This window comes from Rattus norvegicus, chromosome 3 (assembly GCF_021556685.1).
Source record: "Rattus norvegicus strain SHRSP/BbbUtx chromosome 3, alternate assembly SHRSP_T2T, whole genome shotgun sequence".
NCBI lineage: Eukaryota > Metazoa > Chordata > Mammalia > Rodentia > Muridae > Rattus > Rattus norvegicus.
The window spans coordinates 105,635,583-105,657,199 of record NC_141536.1 but is presented as its reverse complement, the minus strand read 5'-3'; the positions used below and the strand labels follow the sequence as shown (position 1 = coordinate 105,657,199).

General features: G+C 45.6%; 1 protein-coding gene across 1 annotated transcript; it reads left to right on the top strand.

Annotated features, from left to right (window-relative positions):
• The first annotated feature begins 246 nt into the window (after nt 1–246).
• On the top strand, nt 247–20,868 carry Rmdn3 (regulator of microtubule dynamics 3). The gene is made up of 13 exons (NM_001014046.2): nt 247–329; nt 636–829; nt 3,173–3,365; nt 3,673–3,816; nt 11,466–11,751; nt 12,555–12,657; nt 15,451–15,511; nt 17,822–17,897; nt 18,039–18,116; nt 18,701–18,799; nt 18,941–18,994; nt 19,413–19,493; nt 20,143–20,868. Exons 2-13 carry the CDS (start codon nt 643–645, stop codon nt 20,194–20,196), a joined length of 1,416 nt encoding a protein of 471 aa, NP_001014068.1. The 5' UTR covers nt 247–329; nt 636–642; the 3' UTR covers nt 20,197–20,868.
• Nucleotides 20,869–21,617: the final 749 nt, after the last annotated feature.

Genomic DNA, 21,617 nt, shown 5'->3' with positions numbered 1-21,617 from the left:
AAATCCGTAAACGACTAAATCAGCCGGATTAAGAAGAGGTGGGGGCAGCGTGAGATTTGCAGAGCACATTCTGTGCACAGCACCCAGGGACCCACGGCAGGGTAAAGTCCACTCAGCAGACAGATCGGCTTTGCCAGCTCTGGTAATCGTACAGCGTCCTACTGCAGATGTAGCCCCGCCCACAGAACCCAGGTGGGAGGCAGAGCCTTGTGCGTCATCTCCACGCGCCTCTCACCGTGCGCCGAGCTGGTGACGCGGATTAAGGACGTCAAGATCATTGACAGCGTGAATCCGTGGTGGCTGCTGCTGCCATGGTGGCTGGCGGCTGGGTAAGGGTCTGAGTTGGTCTCTTGCGGACCGTCGTGGGTTTCGGGGGCGCCGGAAGGCTGAGAGTGTGCAGCCGGTTGTGTGGCTGCCATGTTCTGGGAGGCCCGTGGCGCAGAAGCCCGACTGCACTGGGATGGGGCGCGTTGGACCGGCGCTGCTGCCCCTTGGCAGGGCGTCTGTCTGTGCCGGGGGTTGCGGCACCTGAGGGCTGGACCTGGTGAGGCCGTGGCTAACGGGTTCTGCCTCGGGGATGGAGGACCTGGCTCATGACTCTCTCGGTTCGCTCCTGTTTCTCACGCGGGCTGCAGGTACACTATGTCTAGACTGGGGGCCCTGGGCGGCTCCCGCGCCGGGTTGGGACTGTTACTTGGTACTGCCGCCGGCCTGGGATTCCTGTGTGTCCTCTACAGTCAACGATGGAAACGGACCCAACGCCATGGCCGGAGCCAGAGTCTGCCCAACTCCCTGGACTATGCGCAGACTTCAGAGCGTGGACGCCAGGGTAAGAGTACAGGTCATTACCTACTGAGGGCACTGAGGTTCCGGCTATCTTTCGCAGAGCAGGTTGGCGGGGCAGTGGCAAGGCTGAGTTTCATTCTTTTAGGAAAACTTATGGAAAAGGAAAGCCATGCCCTTTCCTCCGATTCCAGGAAAGCTTGATGCAAGAAGACCGTAGCTTTCACTTTTAGTTCTGGTCATGTTCATGACTGTGTACCGAACGCATTTGAGAAGTGTTGGGTGAGAGGTGTGTTAAACAGGGGAAGAGTCTGAAAGAAGGAAAGAGAAACAATCCCATAAGAATTAAAAGCTTCAGAGGTGTGAATATATGTATCCAAATGTGAAGGGTATTTGGAGAGAAATCCAAGTTTTAAAAATCCTTTTTATGAAGAAAAATCCACAAGGATCGTGTAACTTTCTCAAGGTGTTACAGAGTAATCGGCGAAGCTGGACCTAGTCATCTGGTCCGGTGTACTTTCCACAACATGGGCTGAAAGCACACTCATGTAACTGAAGCCAAGTGGTCGAGAGCCAGCAGTGCAGATGCAATGGGTTCCGTTTTGTAAAAAGTCTTCAGGTTAAGTCATTTCAGCAAAGCAGCTAGGGCTTCTAATCACTCCCCTTATTTGGGTAACAGAGGCTCGTGTAGCTCCCCTCACTCCACGCTGGTTGAAAATGTTTTCTCTGGCCACTGCCCTCATATATCTTCTGACTCAGTGCTAACTGGAAATATTAGTTCTGCAAGTGTCTGCAGACTTATCACCCTAGTTTGCAGCTGGCAGTGTCTGATAACATAGTGGTAATGTTCTCCCATCCTGTACTTTGCTCATTTGTAATTCTCATTAGTAGTCTGGCCTCCCCTGGGGTTGGGAGAAAGCCTACACATTCTAGGTATCTTCCTTGCTGGACCTTGCACACTGCTGGCCTAGACTTCCTTTACAAGGGATGTATGCCTGTCTGTATCATGGGGCAGCCTTCTTGAGTTCTTCCATATTGTGTATTCTAGTCTAATTGCTTTAAATGTCTACCAAGTTCCTAATTCATGCTTAGTTCAGGATGAACAGATTCATCTTGGTAACTGTTTTTCCTATGGAGTTTGGCCAGTTTCCCCCCATGGACTTTTTTCTTGGTGACTGCTCATTTTCTTTTTACTCTGCTCTGATGATATTAATTATTGATTTGAACAAACCCAGGTTTTGATTTACTCGGTAGTTGGTATTGGCACTATAAGGCTAAAGATTTTTTTTTTTTGTATTTTTTTCAGATAGGGCTTTACAACTCAAACACTATGTAGCTGAAGATAGTCTTGAACTTCTTTTTTTTTTTTTTTTTTTTTTTTGGTTCTTTTTTTTCGGAGCTGGGGACTGAACCCAGGGCCTTGCGCTTCCTAGGTAAGCGCTTAGTCTTGAACTTCTACCTCCACCTCTGAGGCCACCACTCCTGGCCAAAGGTTTTCTTTGACTGTAGCATAGCAGCTTCCCTTCTTTCTAAGTACCACACCCTTGTAGACATTTACACTGTTTGCTGTGCTCTAAGGTTCTTTAAGCAGATAGCATTTCTTTAGAGCTTGCGACACCTTAATGGTTTTGTGTGTGTGTGTCTGTGTCTCTCTCTGTGTATACATGTGCAGACACCGCAGTGTGTAAACGTGTCACAGCACTTCTGCGGGCTGGAGCTGGTTCCCTTCCTCCACCATGTAGGTTTTGGGCATTGAACTTAGGTTGTCAGCCTTAAAAGCAAGTACTTTTACCCACTGAGTCATTTTGTTGGTCCAGATTTTTATGTTTGCTTTCTTTTATTCTGGATAGTGACTTGGAACTTGTCTATGACTTAGCTGTGAGGTGAGGCTCAAGTTCTTTTTTTTTTTTTTTTTTTTTTTTGGAGCTGGGGACCTAACCCAGGGCCTTGCGCTTGCTAGACAAGCGCTCTACCACTGAGCTAAATCCCCAACCCTGAGGCTCAAATTCTTTTCTGTAAATCGAACTTCTGGAGATGCAAGTGGCCCAGCATAATGACTCACGCTTTTAACCCTTCGTAGTCCAAGACAGCTGGTGCCACATAGACCCTGTGTCAGCAAAACAAACAGACAAAACAACAACAACAAGAGGGCTGGAGAGATGGCTTAGAGGTTAAGAGCACTAAATGCTCTACTAGAGGACCTGGGTTCAATTCCCACACGTGGACAAAACACCAGTATACATAAAATAAAAATAAATGAATAATAATAATAATAATAATAATAAACAGCAAGAGAAGAGAAGCAAATGCTTAAGAATTCTAGATTTGAACTTTTTTTTTTCTCACTATATCTCATGGGTATCTCTGTCTCCTGTTCCCCTTGCTTCAGTGACACAGTTGCGGGCTATCCCAGGTGAAGCTGGAGATGCTGCCATGCTGTCCAGCCTCCCACAAGAAGGACAGGAGAAGGTGCTGGACCGCCTGGACTTTGTGCTGACCAGTCTTATGGCACTGCGACGGGAGGTAGAGGAGCTTCAGAGAAGCCTGCAAGGCCTGGCTGGGGAGATTGTCGGGGAGGTTCGGTGAGTGCCTGGGTCTCTTGCTCAGCTTTTCCTGCCTCCTGTGGCTTTTCAATTGGAGTGTGTTCTGCTCTCGGTGGTTCTAAAAAGCCCAGTCTATAGCTGCTAACCCAGGCAGAGGAGGCTGCACATCTGGTTCCTTCCTTTTCCTGATTATGTTGCTGCCTCCTGAAGCAGCGAGCCTCATGGCCTGAGGTGCTGCCCTTACTCTCCTGAGAGCAGATACTCAGAGTTTTCTCCTCTTGATCCCTTAATGAGGGGGAGGAAGGGAGGACAGGCTGAGTGGCCCTGATGTACATCTGCTTCCCAGATCTCATATGGAGGAGAACCAGAGAGTGGCTCGGCGGCGCAGGTTCCCTTTTGCCAGGGAGAGGAGTGACTCCACTGGCTCCAGCTCCGTGTATTTCACCGCCTCCTCAGGGGCTACACTCACAGATGCGGAGAGTGAAGGAGGGTGAGTTGTCTCTCCCCGGGGCAGCTGTGCTTGCAGCTACACTGTATTTGTTAAAGTATTTATCAGAACCCAAAACCAGGTGCATAAATAATTGTGAAGAAAAGTCGGGGTATGGCTGAAGAAGCAACTTCCCAGTTCATGTCATGCAGACATGGGGATGTCAGTGGTGGTTATGAGGCACATCTGCTATTTTTATGAGTGGACTTTTTTGCATTGTTTTTATTTTTATTTTTTTTTATTTTTATTTATTGTATGTATATGATTACACTGTCCCTGTCTTCAGACATACCAGAAGAGGGCATCGGATCCCATTACAGATGGTTGTGAGCCACCATGTGGTTGCTGGGAATTGAACTCAGAACCTGTGGAAGAGCAACCAGTGCTCTTAACCACCGAGCCATCTCTCCAGCCCCTGCATTGTTTTTAAAAACACATTTTGTTTTATATATATATATTTTGCCAATGTGTAAGTGCACTGCTTTTATACCTGGTGCCTGCAAGAGGGCACCAGATCCCCCAAGAACCACAGATGCAGATTGTCGTAAGCAGTCATGTGTGTTCTGGGGCTGAGCTTGGGTCCTCTGCAAGAGCACCAAGTGCTCTCCACGTTAAGCCACCTCCTCAGCCTGGGGCCTCTTCTTTTCATGGCTGTTCTAAGGCATTTTCTGTGTCATCACAGGCGTTGCTTTAGAACTTCATTTCTTTCCCTGAGTGACTGAGCAGGGTGTGTCCCATCTGTAGGCCTGTCCTGTGCTCTCTTTCCCCGGCATCACTTTCCTCTCAGGGTGTCTGGCCCACTCACCCTTGCAGCATCTGGACATTGCCCTGGGGAGGTGGCTCTCGAGTGCTCAGCTCTCGAGAATTTACTGTGAAGTAAGATAGCGGCACACAGGACGGTCTCCTTCAAGGTTGGCCAGGGCTTTCACATTTTAACTACAGCGCCATTCAGAAACTTTGGTCTCAAGGACGGTCTGATGTCATTGGTGGGGGCATCTATGTGTGTGGTGCTTAGAGGCTGATTTTTCCACTGGGTGACCTCTGTTGACCTTTGTTTCTCCTTAAGGAATAGACAAGTCAGAGAATAGTGACATTGTCAGGACAGAGTGGCTGAGGTAACTAGAGCATGCCTATGGCAGCTACAAGTTAAGCTCTTGGGCAGATTTGTCTCTTACGGGCACACCTTGTGACACTAGCTGCCATTTATTTTTTTATTTCCTCAAATAGTGTGTTAAGCACCTTAGTGGAATTTTTTAACTTCATCCTTATGGTAATTCTGTGACCCAGGTTCTGCTCTTCTGTTTCTCAGATGGAGAAGGTGAGCTTTGACACTCAGAGCAGTGTTATACTCAGACTTAGCCCACCTTCTGTGAATCCTCTTGTTCCCTTGGCCGGCATGTCTGTGGTCTGAGGAGTGGCGTGGTCTTCAGGGCACATAGGGCGTCTGTAGGCATACAATGGGACTTGTAGCCTTTGTAGTTCTCGCCATTGACTCAGGTGCCCCAGTACACGGCTTGAGAAATGCAGGAGTAGTTTGGTCTTGTTGGGGGCTGTTATTTCTTCCTGCTTCTTCCTATTTTCTCTTCATGCTGGGAACCAACCCAGCCCTTCCCATGTGCTAAGCAAGTGCTCTGCCATGGGTTACCTCCCCAGCCCTTCGTTTGTTTTTCCCTACGAAAATTAAGAATAAATTTACTGTCCCTTTTCTTTCATGTCCTTGCCACTGGTCTTTAATGGGAGATGTTTTTCTTTCACCCCGAGACTGTTTCTCTGTGTAGCCCTGGCTGTCCTGGAATTCCATCTGTACACTAGGATGGTCGCAGAGAGCCACCTGTCTCTGCCTCCCAATTAAAGGCGTGTGCCAACACTGCTTGGCTTACTGGCAGATTTGATTCTGTTTCGTTGCCTCTTGAACTCAGGGCTTCACATATGCTGTGTACCCTTTAATGAGTACCCCAGCCCAAACAAGCGTAATCTTGTTGTAGACCTCCAGCCCTTGTTTGCTTTTATTATTGTCTGGAGGTCTGATTTCTAATTGTGTATTTGAGGGGTAATAGAACTAGATTTTTGGGTTTTTGTTTTGTTTTGTTTTATTTCCAGACAGGGTCTTATTATGTAGTCCTGGCCATCCTGGAACTCACTCTATAGACTAGACTGGCCGCAAACTCACCTGTCTCTGCCTCCTGAGTGCTGAGATAGAATTAGTCTGTTCAGTTTACCTAACAATGCTATGTCAGGGGTGCTTCCTTAGACCATGCTAGAGGAGGGGACAATAGTGACACATTTGGGTTGCAAAGAAAAAACAGATAGCACTGGGACTAAGGTTATGCTTACAAAACCTGATGAACTCGGTCACTTGGAAGGAGACTGATGATTGAGTCAGTCATGTGTATGATCTATGTATACGTGTGTACCTGGAGGTTAGAGGAGGACTAAGCCCTTATATCTGATTCTGTTATATCACCCTTTGCTTTATTTCCTCCAGACAGGGTCTCTCACTGGACTTGGGGCTAGACTGGTGGCTAGCAAGTCCCAGTGAGCTTCCTGTCTTTGCCTCCCATAGCATGGGTTACAGGTACACAAATCATCTGGCTTCTGGGGATTTGAACTGAGGTCCTTATGACTGTGCAGCAAGCACTGTTACCGGCTGAGCCATCCTTCAGCCCATGAGCCTGTTTTGAAGGATTGGTGTTTATGTGTGTGTCTGTGGCTGTGTAAATTTATGTACCACATACAGGAGCCTGTGTAGATTAGAAGGAAGGCATTGGATCTCTCAGAACTGGACTTACAGGAAATTGTGAGCTACTATGTGAGTGCTGAGAACTGAACCAAGATGTTTTGCAAGTACAATTAAGAGTTTTTACATGGGTTGGGGATTTAGCTCAGTGGTAGAGCGCTTGCCTAGCAATTGAAAGATCCTGGGTCCTCGGCTCCAAGAAAAAAAAAAGAGTTTTTAACTGCTGAGTTAAACTGCCTATCTCTCCAACTGTTTGAGTGTAATTTTTTTTTTTTTTTTTTTTTGGAGCTGAGGACCGAACCCAGGGCCTTGCACTTGCTAGGCAAGCGCTCTACCACTGAGCTAAATCCCCAACCCCGAGTGTAATTGTTTTTAAGATTTATTTTAGGTGTATGAATTTTTTTTTGCATGTGTTATGTACAGCATTGTGTGCCTGATGCCTGCAGAGGTAAGAGGGCATCAGATCTCTTGGAATTGGAGCTAATGGATGGTTGTGAGACATCTTGTGGATGCTGGGAACCAAACCTAGTTTCTCTGCAAGGGCAACAAGTGTGCTTTATTACTGAGCCATCTCTCCAGCCCCTGGTTGACTTTTTTAATAGGCAAGAACAGAAGGAGAACTTTTCTCAAGTTCAAAATGTAAAACTCAGACTGTTCATGATCTTTTGTTTACTTTGTTATTATTATTATTATTTTTTTAAAGAAAAGCTTAATACAGAAAAACTACTGGGCAGTAACAAGAATACCACCAACATCCCTCTTAACTGATGATTTAAAGAAATTATACAGACTTGTAGGTTCAGCCAAGTATGGTGATTGTCTTAGTTAGGGTTTTAATGCTGTGAACAGACACCAAGACCAAATGCCAGTCTTATAAAGGACAACATTATTGGGGCTGGCTCACAGGTTCAGAGGTTTAGTCTATCATCATCAAGATGGGAGCATGCAGTGTCCAGGCAGGCATGGTGCAGGAGGAGCTGAGAGCTCTACCTCTTCATCTGAAGGCTGCTAGGAGAAGACTGGCTTCCAGGCAGTTAGGATAGGGTCTTAAGGCCCACAGCTACAGTGACATACCTACTCTAACAAGGCCACATCTCTAAATAGTGCCATTCCCTTAGCCAAGCATATTCAAACCATGACAGTGGTACATGCTGGTAATTCAGCACTCAGGAGTCTGAGGCTGGAGGATCAGAAGTTCAAGGCCAGCCTAGAATTACAGTAGTAAGTTTGAGGCTACTTTAGAATACTTAGTAAGGCCCTGTGTCTCAAGAAGTGACATAAACGAGTTAACTCCTGGAGTCAGTGGGTCAGGCTGAGCTATGCTGCATGTGGTGTTCAGTGGGGCAGGTAGGGCAGCAAAGGTGTGGATGGCTTTCTTAGTTATAGCCACGCTAGGCTCAGCCCCTGACTGACCCTGTGACACATAAAAGCTGCTGGTGGGCAAGCTCTGGCTCAGCCCGCTGCTGGCTGGGGCAGTGGCCATAGCAAGTAATTTTTTTTTTTTTTTTTTGGCATGGAAGGTGCCATATAGGTGAAAGGGAAATTCTGGGAGGAGGTCACAAACTCCGAAGTGGCTTTAAGCATGCGCACTTTATGGAAGTAGGAGTTCCTCTAAGGGATGATTTGGTAGGCTATTCTATTGAGGGCTACACTTTCTGTTTCTTCTCTTTTCTGAGACCGATTTCTTCTGTGTAGTCCTGGCTGTCCTCAAACTCAGGGATCTACCTGCTTCTGCCTCCTAAGCACAAGGATTAAACGCATTTGCCACCACCATCACCAACCACCACCAACCGCAGTCTCTCTTTTTAAAATTTATTTTTATTTACAAATCTTTCTACATTTATTTAATTTCTTTTGTGTGTGCACACACAAGTGTGGAGGGAAACTTTGAGCAATGGATTCTTTCCTTTCATCATGCTGGTCCTTGGCTCAAACTCAGGTCACCATGCTTAGTACTTTACTTGCTAAACTGTCTCTTACCCTGTCTGTATTCTTTCTTTCTTCCAATAACAAGTTTGTGCTTCCAGATGTTGACTGTCGGTGGCAAAAGCAGAATCATTGTACAGGCTTATGAACTTATTCCCTGTAAGTTCATAGGCACTGTACCCAACGTGGCTTGATATTTTCTCTGAAGAACCCAACATGCCTTTAAATACCAGCTTCCCTGGCACCCCAGCCACAAGTTCTCCTCTATCTTCACTCCTTGTCTTCTTTCCTTCAGGTCTTAATGGCTTATTTTACTATTGAGAGTCCCAGGCTTAGGACCTAGGCCTGCTCCTGTCTCAGTGTCCTGGGCTCAGCTCTCTGTCAGGAATTAAAAACAAGTAGCTTAGTCTCCTGTCCACTGTGGGAACTGTTTCTGTTGAGCACTTACCTCAGAAGCCTTGGGACATGGTAACCACTGAAATCCCGTCTGGTAGATTTTCACAAGGGTTGGAGGTAGAAGGTAAGGGAATGTCGTAAGTAGTAGGAGTAACCCTGGCATAGCAAATCTCTTTTCAGGCCCTTAAAAGCCATGATGTGGGGCTTGAGCTTGTGTGATAGAACTTGAGGTAGAGCTGAGGTGCAAAGCTCTCCCTTGTTCAACTTCCTGCTTCATGGTGCTCTGCTCGCTTTCACCCCATTAGCTCCTTGGCTATTAGAGTCCTGGCCTTTAAGCCCCAGGGAAAGGGCAACAGAGCCAGAGCAGTGTATCCTGGGAGTGCTGGAGGCACAATCTCATGTTTGAACTTCCTCAGCCTAGCTCTCCTCTTGTAGCAAAGAAAGTCACAGAGATTTCAAGCTCTTCACAGCAGTTGCATTGCCTACTTTACGTTGGCCCTGGCTAGGCAGAGTGCACCCTGGCTTGATTTTCTCACTTGGGCAGGATATTGTCCAAGCTCAGCTGGAGTTTCCCTAGCTTGCACTTGTAAAGGCTCATTCCTCAGTACTCAGATTGGTTTGAAGTCTGATACTTTTTCCTTGGTCCTTAAATCTCCCAAGTTCTTACTGCAAGCTCCCAGGAGGAAAGATACTAGGATGACCCTCAAATATCATGCATGGTTTTCTGTGTCTGGTTTCAAGGCAGGGTTTCTCTGTGTAGCTCTGGTTGTTCTGCAACTTTCTCTGTAGACCAGGCTGGCCTTAAACTGGGATTAAAGGCATGAGCCACCATTGCCTGGCTCATGTAGGTTCTTGTAATTGATGCTTTGGATGCCTTTCAGATAGAAGCTGCTCTAAGCAGTAGTAGCCACGTGCTTAGACTGGGGCTCCAACAGCCTACTCCCTGGTGCCTGTGGAGCCTCTCCATGAGGCTTTCTAGATGGCAGTGCTTTTGCCTACAGCATTCGGCCAGATGTTAGGCTGTCTCATGTGGGCAGAGACTCTCTTGTTTGGTTGATTTCTGTTGTGGTCACAGGCAACCTGCCTTTATTCTTCTCTCCAGGGAGGAAGGTTGGCTCTCAAATGAAATGCAAACTCTTCCTCATGCTTCTGGAGGGCTCTTGGGTGTCTGTTTCTGGCCCCTGGAAATCCTACTTTGTCCCAGGCCCATATCTTATATGATTTAACTAGCATTTGTTAGCTGCTGGTGGACAGAGAACTAAGATACTTGGCTTCCTCTGTGGTGTTGGCTCTTAGAAACCACCTGCTTTATAGCAGCCCCAGAGACATTATTCTAGAGGATGTTTGTATCTTCTTCCTCGGCTGTTTGCATCTGGAAAACCTCTGCCACTCTTCCACATTTCCCGGGCTTCCTTTACTGCCATTGAGGTTTGATTGTAGACTTGGTCTCAGGTAGAAATTTGAGAAAGAAATGGAAGAAATGTGTGGGTACTGCTCATGCAGGTAGCTCCTGGTAGATGTGTTTGGCTGATAAGGATCAATATCCTGATATCCTATATATTGATATCCAATCCCTAGCTCATCAGTATAGTTCTGATCAGGTCTACCTGTATTTTTAAGATCATTTCCATCCCACCTCCCCAATTTTTCTGTTGTCTTAGTGCTTAGGATTGAACCCAGGGCCTTCTGTGCATGACAGGCAGATAATCTAGTATCAACACATATCACCTGACCCAGCCATAGTTCTTTTTTATTATATTGAGTTTTTTATTGTCTAATGAACATGGGCATTTACTTGCCAAATGCGTGGAGGTCAGAGGACAAACACGAGTTGGACTTCTTAGGTCATCAGACTTGTAAATCAAGCACTTTGACCCACTAAACTATCTCACTAGTCTTGTTTTGGAGATGGTCTTTTTGTTTGGTCTTATATAGCCCGGGATAGCTTCAAGTGTTCTGTGTAACCAAAGATTACCTTGAATTCTTGATTCTCTTGCCTCTACTTCCCCAAGTGCTGGGATTATAGATGTGTTACTACCCACGCAGGTAGCTTCTGGCAGACGTATTTAGCGAATAAGGATGATTAGCTCTAAACTGTTCTCTTCTCCTTGCTTCCCTCTGCGGTTGGAGTAGTAGCTGAACAGAGGCTTGTATATTGATCCTGACCAGCACACAATACCCAGCTGGCTAGAAATTTTCTTCTCTGGTCATTCTCCCTAGCTTGTAGTTCAAGTCTTCTCTTTTTTTTTTTTTTTTTTTTTTTTAAAGATTTATTTATTTATTATATATAAATACACTGTAGCTGTCTTCAGATACACCAGAAGAGGGTATCAGATCTCTTACAGATGGTTGTGAGCCACCATGTGGTTGCTGGGAATTGAACTCATGACCTCTGGAAGAGCAGTCGGGTGCTCTTACCGCTGAGCCATCTCTCCAGCCCCAAGTCTTCTCTTAAGGACTAGTTTCTGCCCTTGTAGAAGAAATGATCTGGCTCAGTGGACAAGGCTAAATAGTCCTTCTGTGGCTGGAGAACAACCCTAGTTTCGAGCTAAATAATCCTCTTCTTTAACCCTGTCCCTTAATCCTCTGCCAGTTATACGACAGCCAATGCAGAATCTGACTATGAGCGGGACTCTGACAAGGAGAGTGAGGATGCTGAAGATGAAGTAAGCTGTGAGACCGTGAAGATGGGGAGGAAGGATTCTCTGGACCTTGATATGGAGGTAGCTTCAAGTCCCGCGTCTGCTGCCTTGGAGGATGATGACTCCTCAGGTCTTGAGGATGTGCAGTTGCTCCTGCAGCAGGCGGATGAGCTGCACCAGGGCAGTGAGCAGAACAAGCAGGAAGGTTTCCAGCTGCTGCTCAACAATAAGCTGGCGGTAAGGCTGCCCTCCTTCCTTGAATCTGACACTCCCAGGGAACAGATCCATGGAGTTTCTACCTGACAAAGCTACACGGGGCAGGAGAGGGGTGAGATGGCTGCTTCTGCACGCATCTCCTAGGTCCTGAAGCTAGTGTACTGCCTGTCCCTTCGCTTCTTGCATGGTTTCTGCCTCCTGTACATTCCAGGGAGCCCTGTCTCTTTACCGGGGGAAGAGTGCAAAGGACTGGAATACTTGTGACTTCCCTAACCCCACCACACCCTGTTCCTTCAGTTTTCCTTGAGACAGAGTCGAGTCTACATGCCCTACTTGAAATCTCTATTACAAGTGACATTGTGTAGGTCACTCAACAATTCCCTCAGGCTCACAAGCCAAATTTATTATGTAAATCCCCCTAAAATAGACACCATCCTCCACCCCTTGAGGCAGGTTTAACTAAGTAGCCCTGGCTGGCCTCAAACTCCTACAGATCCATCTTCCTCTGCCTCTTGAGTGCATGCCACTGTGCCTAGCAGAATTCTCCTTTGTAATGAACAGTTTCATGTCAGCCTAAACTTCTTTTGCTATATCTCATATCTTCTTGGAGTTGACCTTTCCTCCTGGCTTTTTATGTTCTTATCCTGTGATTGTGCTAGCTGTCAACTAGAGATAATGTCTTCAGTTACTGTGCCAGTCGTGGAGGGGGTGCCTGATGTTAGTGATTATACCACTGTCTTGGAATCAAACCTACCTGTGGGGGGAGAGCAGGGCCCCCATTCTTCATAGGCGAGGAGACTCATTTATTCCCTTTTGGTCTGTAGTATGGGAGCCGACAAGACTTTCTGTGGCGCCTGGCCCGGGCCTACAGTGACATGACTGAGCTTACTGAGGAGGAGAGCGAGAAGAAGTCATATGCCCTAAATGGTAAATGCTGACAGGGACCCGATGGGAATGTAACCAGCTGACTGCAGATACAGCTGGCCCATTTGCTTGAGGCCCAGGGGAACCACAAAGATCTGTCAGGACAGGAATAGTGTACTCAGCAAGGACAAACTGGCTTCCAAGGCCCTTGGCTTCCTCTGAAGATAAAGTTTTTGAGATAGCAAGGTCTGCTTTTCTGCTCATCATAGTGACCGATTAGCATGGGTGCTTGTCCTGTTTAATGTTAACCTGTGGTCACATTAGTCTTTGCTATGACTTCCCCACCAGAAAGAAGGGACACCATATCTTTTTTTTTTTTTTTTTTGGGTTCTTTTTTTTTTTCCGGAGCTGGGGACCGAACCTAGGGCCTTGCGCTTCCTAGGCAAGCGCTCTACCACTGAGCTAAATCCCCAACCCCGGGACACCATATCTTAACCAGAGGAAGTTTTTGCCTGCTGCTTAGGAATCCTGAGTCAGCAGGGCAGAGGTTCTGAGACGACTGTAGTACGTACATGAGCACCCAAGAAGCAGTTTGAGAGATTATTGCTGGTTTATATAAGTCTCCAGGATCTATTTCATAAGTCTGTTTCCTAAGTCTCTATTTTGGAAGAAAGCATGCAACTGAACTGTGCCAGCCTTAGGACTTGGCCTTGTCAGTCACGAAGTGAGAGAATCTAGAACTTAAAAAAAAAAAAAAAGAAAAAAAGATGATCTGGGTGTAGCAGCTCACACCACAATCCCCATTCTGGGGGCTGAGGCAGGATGACCGATGTGGGTGTGAGGCCAGCCTAAGTTGCCCTGAAAATGTCAGGTCCAGTTATTAGTTTTCTCTTCAAAGGTTTCTGCTTTCAGCTAGGTGTTGGTAGCATAGACCAGTACCCAGCATTTAGGAGGATCATTGAGGCCAGCCTGAACTGTATGAGACCCTGCCTTAAAAGTAAAATTCTTGGAGACAGGTTTAGCTGTCCTGGAACTGACTACGTAAGCTGGACTGGCCTCCAGCTTATCAGCAATCCTTTACCTCTGCCTCTGCCCCCTAGGGCAGAACCACCACACTCGGAAAAGAAAAGGTTGTGGGTGTTGAAGAGATGACTCAGCAGTGAAGACCACTGGCTCTTCCAGTGGACCTGGGATCAGTTTCCAGCACCCACATAGTGGCTCAACAATCGTAACTCCAGTTCTAGGGGATCAGATGCCCTCTTCTGGCATTTGTGGGCATGAGACACACACGTGGTGCACAGACATATCTGTAGGCAAAATATCCCTAGACTTTAAAGACTGTTTTACTTGTTAGTTTTCAGGTGACGTTTCTGACCAGCATTTGTGCTGAAGTTTGATCTCTTGGTACCAACAACCCAAAGGGTTTCCTCTGACCATTTCTCCCCTCTGCCTGCTGGACTTTATTCTTTTTTTCTTTTTTTTAAAGATTTATTCATTTATTATATATAAGTACACTGTAGCTGTCTTCAGATACACCAGAAGAGGGCATCGGATCTCTTTACAGATGGTTGTGAGCCACCATATGGTTGCTGGGAATTGAACTCAGGACCTCTGGAAGAGCAGTCGGGTGCTCTTAACCGCTGAGCCATCTCTCCAGCCCAACTTTATTCTTATTAAAAGTTTGAGCTGGATACGGCTGTGATCTCAGCACTGGAGGGGGCCATGGCAAGTGTAAGATCAGCTCGGTTTACAGAGTTCCAGGCCAGCCAGGCACTTAGACATCTCTGTCTCCCAAGTGCTGGGATTACAGGTAGGCTGCAGTGTCCATCTAGGGCATGGATGCTGGGGACCCAAACTATAGTCCTCACACTTCCACAGCAAGCATTTTATCTACTTAGTCATTAGTCCCGTTCCCTACAGATCTTCTCTTCCAGACTTTTTTTTTTTTTTAAAGATTTATTTTTATGTGCACTGATTGGTGTTTTGCCTATATGTGTGTCTGTGTGAGGGTGATGGATTCTCTGGAACCAGAGTACAGACTGTTGTGAGCTGCCATGTGGGTGCTAGGAATTGAACTTGGGTCCTCTGAAAGAGCAGCCAGTGCTCTTAATTGCTGAGTCATCTCTCTAGCCATCCCCAATCCTTTTTTTTTTTTTAAAGAGAGTTTCACTATGTAGTCCAGGGTTACCTCAAATTTATGACCTTCCTGCCTCAGTCTCTGAATGCTTGGACTATAGGCTTTTGCTTCCACAACTGACTTTTTAAAGAATTTTATTAGCCTGGTGATGGTGCCACACACCTTTAATCCTAGCACTTGGGAGGCAGAGGCAAGTAGATCTGAGTTCCGGGACAACCAGGGCTATGCAGAGAAACCCTGTTTTGATAAAAAAACAAAGAATTTTTATCAAATCACAAATACCTTTATGAATAAAATATGAACAATATATACAATCTTAGTGATACATAAACATCCTTAAGCCTGTTTACAGACTTTACAGAATAAAGTCTGTCGGAGACAGTTTCTGTTGGTTCCTTTTTCATATTTGAAGTGCAAAAATTGATTTCAAGAACATCAAGTAGGTATAAAAAGATGGTAAGTTAAAGCCAGGCATAGCTCATGTGGTAATCTCAGTATCTGAAATCATGTGGAAATCTCAGAATCTCAAGTTCTGGGCCAGTCTGAGCTACATGGAGAGCCCAAACCTCCAAACAAAAACCAAAACACAGAGCTAGGCTTTCACTGGTGGAGAGATGGGAGAAGCTGTATGCAGTCAAAGTGGGCATTCATTTTTCCTGGATGGCTGCTTGTGTGGTGCTTGGGCCTGTGTTAACTCTGGATATGCCTCTGTCTTCCAGGAAAAGAAGAAGCAGAGGCTGCTCTGAAGAAAGGAGATGAGAGTGCTGCAAGCCACCTGTGGTAATAATATCCTGCAGTTTTAGGAAGAGGCAGAGTTAGACCCTTTTCTTTAACTTGGCTAGAGGCAATTGCTTCAAGAACCAGGAAGGGGAACACTATTCTGAATTTCTGAGGGCCTCACCAAACTCCAGTCAGGGATCAGGGAGGTGTGCTCTGGAGGGTAAGGCAAGGGAAATATACAAGCTGCATTCTGCTGGGGCTAAGAGGATTGGATATCTTTCCAAGAGTCACTCTGGCCACAGACTTGGTTCTCGGCTCTTCAAGGGAAGCTGGGATAACTTGCATTTCCTATCCTGCAAAAGCTCTTTCCTCATCTGTGATCCCTGGCTGGTGGCAGACATTGGCTTCTTTGCTTGGTTTGCATGAGAAAAAGATAAGAGCTTATACCCAAGAAGTTCAAGAGTTAATTTATTAGTTTATTGGCCTGGGGGAATAGTGCAGTGTTAGAATGTTTGCCTAGCACACACAAGGCCCTGGGTTCCATACTCAGTACCACACAAAAATAAACCCAAGACTCTCACAGTGAGTCCTTTTGTGGTCTCTAGAAGACATTCTGCCAACAGGCAAGTGCCAAAGCCTCATGTCCTGGGCCCTGATTCCAGCCATCTGTCTTGGTTTTTAAAAAAAGGTTCTTTCTTCTTCCACTGTCCTCTGCTTTTCAAATCTCTACCCTCAGATGTAAGCTGAGAGGCTGTATTTTTCCATCTATGGCTGAAACTTTCCGTGCAAAGGTTCTGCTCAGAAGCCAGGTAACTTTCTAGGTATCATTGCTTTCCCTGGGCTCTCAAGAATGAAAACCTAGTCCTAGGGAACAGCAGTTTGGAAATGAGTCCAATACAACCTCCTGCCCCCAAGATATTTAGCAAATATATGAAGAGGAAACTTGGGCATGGGATGACATCAACTGCTTCTAGTACTGAGTATTGTGGGCAGAGCTCAGGTAGTAAGGTCTTCTGGTGTCTATGTTTGTGTGGTGCTGGGGAATGAAGTCAGGGTCTTGTACAGTGAGAGTGCATCCTACTACTGAATTCAGTTGTCCATAGTGTCCTTAAGTTTGTTTTGGGCATGGTGAAATGGCTCAAGTAGATAAAAGCACTTGCAGGGCAAGCCTGGGGACCAGTTCCATCCCCAGAATACATGTCACAGTGGAAGGAGAGAACTGACTCCACAAAGTTGTCACGGACCTCCACATTGTGTGTTATGGGATGTGTCTACAAACACACATTAAGTTTTTTTTTTTTTTTTTAAATTAAGGGCTAGAGAGACAGTTCAGTGGTTAGAAGCACATAGTGCTTTCCAGAAGTTTCCTGTTTAGTTCCCTGCTCCCAAATCATGTGGCTAAGACTGACTGTAACTCCAGCTCATGCAATCTGATACCTTCTTCTGGCCTCAGTGGACATGTGTTCATATGCACATAGCCATACACAGATGCACATAAAAAGGTTGGATTCTCCTGGCTTTTCAAATGGCACTTGTCACTAAACAAAGACCTTACATATGCTAGGCAAATACTTTACCCCTGAGCTACATTTCCCAGCCTCAATAAGACAAAGACTGATTTGTTCCCCTGGCAGGGAGGATGTGGGGGAAGGGCTAAAATAGATTTCTTCCTCTTTTCCATTGGATCTCAAGTTAACAGAAATCCTTGAATATCTCATTTGACCATGCTGAGAATATAATTCTTCCTGCCTAATGATACCTGTCTTTCTTAAACTAGAGAGACCTTTAAATACACTGCCAGAAGGTAGTAACAAGAACGCACCTAGACCTCTTATGGTTTGATGCTTACTTTTCAGATTGTTTGTGGTGCTCAAGTCTAACTCAGGAGCTTACACTATGGCAAATCACTAAGCTGTAATCTAGCTATGTTGCCAAGTTGTAATGATACTTGTGACTATGCTCTATGAAAATAGGGACATTTAAAGATCCAGGCCAAGACCTTGTCTATGTTTTGTTTTACACAGGGGCTTTGCTATGGTAGCCCTTGCTAGTCTGGTACTTGCTACATAGCACATGCTGGCTTCAAATTGAGACAAGCCTTCTGCCTTTGTGAGTGGTGTAATTACTGAAATGTGCCATCTCACCTGACTAAATGTTCCAAAATAAAGGAGATTTACTCTGGGTGGTTGGTGTCCAGGCAGGGAGAAAATACCACTAATTATTAACAGAGACCATGAGTCTAAGAAGAAAGATTTACTTACAGATGAGAAATACATTTCTATTGTGCTTAAGTGGAGTGGAAGTCTAACTATACATTCTCTGCACTGATAGTCTAGTCCTTGTCCCTCAGCTTGCTGCTTCCCCCCTTAGGTATGCAGTGCTTTGTGGTCAGCTGGCTGAGCATGAGGGCATCTCGAAGCGTATCCAGAGTGGCTTTAGCTTCAAGGTGAGGACAGGCTTCTCCTTCCCTTGTGCTGGCCCAGTCCGGTTCCTTGCTCCCTTAGATTGGCTTTCCCACAGCCTCAGGGCTTTGCTGTTCTTTTCTGAGCAGCTCTGGGTTTGATGTTAGCTTGTATTTTCTCCTCAGGAACATGTGGACAAAGCCATTGAACTTCAGCCAGAAGACCCCAGGGGTCACTTTCTTCTTGGCAGGTGGTGCTACCAGGTGAGCTATAATCTAAGGCCCAAGATGTTCCTGTCACACCAATCTCCAGCAAGTTCTTCAAGTTCTTCTTGGTCTGCCTTTTTATTTCCTCTGAACTGCCCGTGCTGTTGGTAGATGACCCTGCTGTATGTAGCCCAGCCTAAGGGCTGTGGTTACAGGTGAATGATACCAAGTCTAGGTATTGCTTTTAATGAAGAACATTTTGTATTTACCATTCCCAAAGAAATTTTGTGATAGTACTGGTGACTAAATCTAAGAAGTCACATGTGCTAGGCCTTCTGTTACTTAAGCTACATGTCCCAATCCAAGAAACTTCATATACATTTGTGTGTGTTCGTATGTGGGTGCACACATACAGTGGGAGCCTGTGGAAGTCAGAGGACAGCCTAAGGAAGTTGATCCTCTCCTTCACCCATGAGTACTGCTCAGGTCTAGGGTTGGCAGCCTTATGTTGCTGAGCAGTCCTGGTAACCTGAAACTGATTTTTTGGAGATGGGATTTGATTTCTCATGTACCTAGTGTGTTAGGGTTACAGGCACATGCCAGTTCATTAACACCCCCCCCCCCTTTCTTTTGGACGGCAGGTTTCTCATTTGAGCTGGTTGGAGAAAAAAACAGCTACAGCCTTGTTTGAAAGCCCCCTTAGTGCCACTGTGCAGGATGCCCTGCAGAGCTTCCTCAAGGTATGAAGGGAAGGGTGGGTGGAAGCTACAATGGCTTGTTCCTGGGACCCGTGATGGGGAAGATATAGAGCTTTCTAGCACCTATACTTCAGCTTGAATTGAATTTATGAACCTCTTAACAAAGTGTTTTTCTTTTTCCAGGCTGAGGAGCTTCAGCCAGGGTTTTCAAAAGCTGGACGGGTATATATTTCTAAGGTAAATCCACCTTTAACACAGAAGGAAATATTATTTTGTATTTATGGGATCTTTTAATGCTGGGAACTTACAGTCTATGCTTAGCCACTGAGCCATCTATGCCAGGAAGCTATGCTTTCGAGAGCTATTATTGAGTGGTGGGCTAGTAACAAGAGTCCCAATAGCTCAGACAACCATTATCTCACAGCAGTCCTCTCACTCCTGCTTCCTAAATGCTGAGGTTATAGATATTAGCCACCATATCTTTTCCCCCCCTTTCTTACTCTTGAAACAAGGTCTTGATGTGTAGACCAGGCTGCCTCAACATGCAAGAGACCCACCTGCTTAGGCTTGCTGAGTGCTGAGAGTAACGGTGGCCCCATCATGCTCAGCTTCTGGGTCTTTCTGATCTCTTAAGTTTCTGTTCTTTCTTTCTTAGTGCTATAGAGAATTAGGAAAAAACTCTGAAGCTAGAAAGTGGCTGAATTTGGCTCAGGAGCTGCCAAACATCACTAATGAGGTAAAAAAAAAATTTTTTTTTTTTTTAAAAGACAGTGTTTAAAATGTAGTTTAGGCTGGCTTCTGTCTGACCACAAGCCTCCCAAGTACTAGGAGCATATCAATATGCCACAACCTGGGTGGTATTGCTTTGTGCGGGGAGGCCATGACTCATAAGGTCAGGACAACCTTTGGGTGTCAGCTCTCACCTTCAGTTTGTTATTGGCCACTGTGCATGCTGAGCTAGCTGGCCAGAGAGCTTCAGGGCGTCCTCTACATTGTCTTGTCTCCCTTAAGAGTACTGGCCACAATGGCTGTTACTGCACTTAGCTTTGATGTGGGTTCTGAGCTCTGCACACTCACACCCTAAAACTAAAATGGCAAATCTTCCCGGACGCTGGTAAGGTTTTTAAAGAGCCTTTAAATACTGGTTTCTCCAGAGTCACCTTTCTTAGGAATGAAAGTTTACCTTTTTGTGCAGAGTCTCCAACATGCAGTCTCTCCCAAGGGAGGAGACAGATTGCACAGACTCTAAGCTATCATGGGGAGAGTTAGGAGGAAGACTGGTAATGGCTCAGTAAAACAGAAAAAAGGGTCCCTTGTCAACTTCTGGTGATTTGGGAAAAGCTTAATTCTGATTCTATACTAGATTTGTTTCCTTTGTATTCTAGGATTCAGCTTTCCAAAAAGACCTGGAAGAACTGGAAGTAATTTTAGGAAAATAATCACATTTCAATTACTGGGGGCCACTACTTAATGCGGAAGAGAAAATCAAGTTGCTTTTCCTCCTGTGACTCACTGAGTTCACAAGCAAGATGTCTTGGCCCCTGGAGATGTGACTGTACCACCATCATCCCTCAGTTTTTCATGTTATCACTAATCTACCACAATTTAAATTGGGGAATGTACTTGCAGCTAAGGTTTCTGCTTTCTTCCTCTTAAGTGAATTCTTGAAAAATCAAGACAGTATAGCCATAGGGTTTAGTGTGGACACAGCCCAGAAGGCCAAGAGCTGAGAACGAAGCAGCAGAACTGTCTTCCAGCTGCCAGTGAGGTAGATGAACTTCAAAGAGCCACGGCAACAAAGCATAGGACTTGTAATCTTTTTTTGCTAATATTCAACACGTATTTATTGTCCTTTAATGTCATACCTTACCTATGAGGAAAGAAGGAGCCAGCACAGCCCAGGTACTGCTCTCTTACCACCCATCATGGAGACTCTACCTATATTCCTGGGCTGAGGGCTGGACCACGGGACTTCCAGAGTTCTGGCAGCTTTTGGGATGACAGCACTGGCAAAGGGTCTATAAATATATTTTGAAAGTGATCTATCTGAAGAGGTACCTGGAATATTTTTTGGTACAAATTAGAAATAAACTAAATTTGATTAGAAGGTATGTTCTGTTTCTGTTATTTTTGACAACTTCAGAGTTCCTTCCTTCCAGAGGAAACTGACAACAAAAACAGTGCATTGCACACTTAAGACACTCACATGTGAACGCATGCCTTGTGTGCCTGAAGGAGGCCAGAGAGGGAATCGGGTCTGAAGCTAGAGTTCTAAGCATTCTGAGCCACCTCTCATGGGAACTGGGTATCAGACTCAGGTTATCTGGAAGAGCAGTACGTGCTCTAAACTGCTATCTCTAAAGGGGTAAATTTTTCCTATCAAATACTATAAAACTTGGGTTTGAGACAAAAAATCCTAATCTTTTTTTTTTTTCTTTCCTTTTCTTTTTTTCAGAGCTGGGGACCGAACCCAGGGCCTTGCGCTTGCTAGGCAAGAGCTCTACCACTGAGCTAAATCCCCAACTGCAAAAATTCCTAATCTTTATTTCATTACTTTATAAGTGCTCACAGATACTGGCTGCTCTTACAGAGGGCCAGGCCCAGTTCTTATCTCAGCATCCATAACTAATTACCACCACCCCCCTCCACACACACACACACACACACACACACACACACACACACACACACTCACAGACACACGTGTAATGCTCCCAGAGGTCAGAAAGGTGCTAGGTTTCTTTGGAGCTGAAGATAAAGTTGTTTGTGAGCTACCTGATATGGGTGCTGGAACTAAATTTCCGTCCTTCCACAGAACAAGCCAGCAGGCAATCTTGACTGCTTAGCCATGTCCATGGAG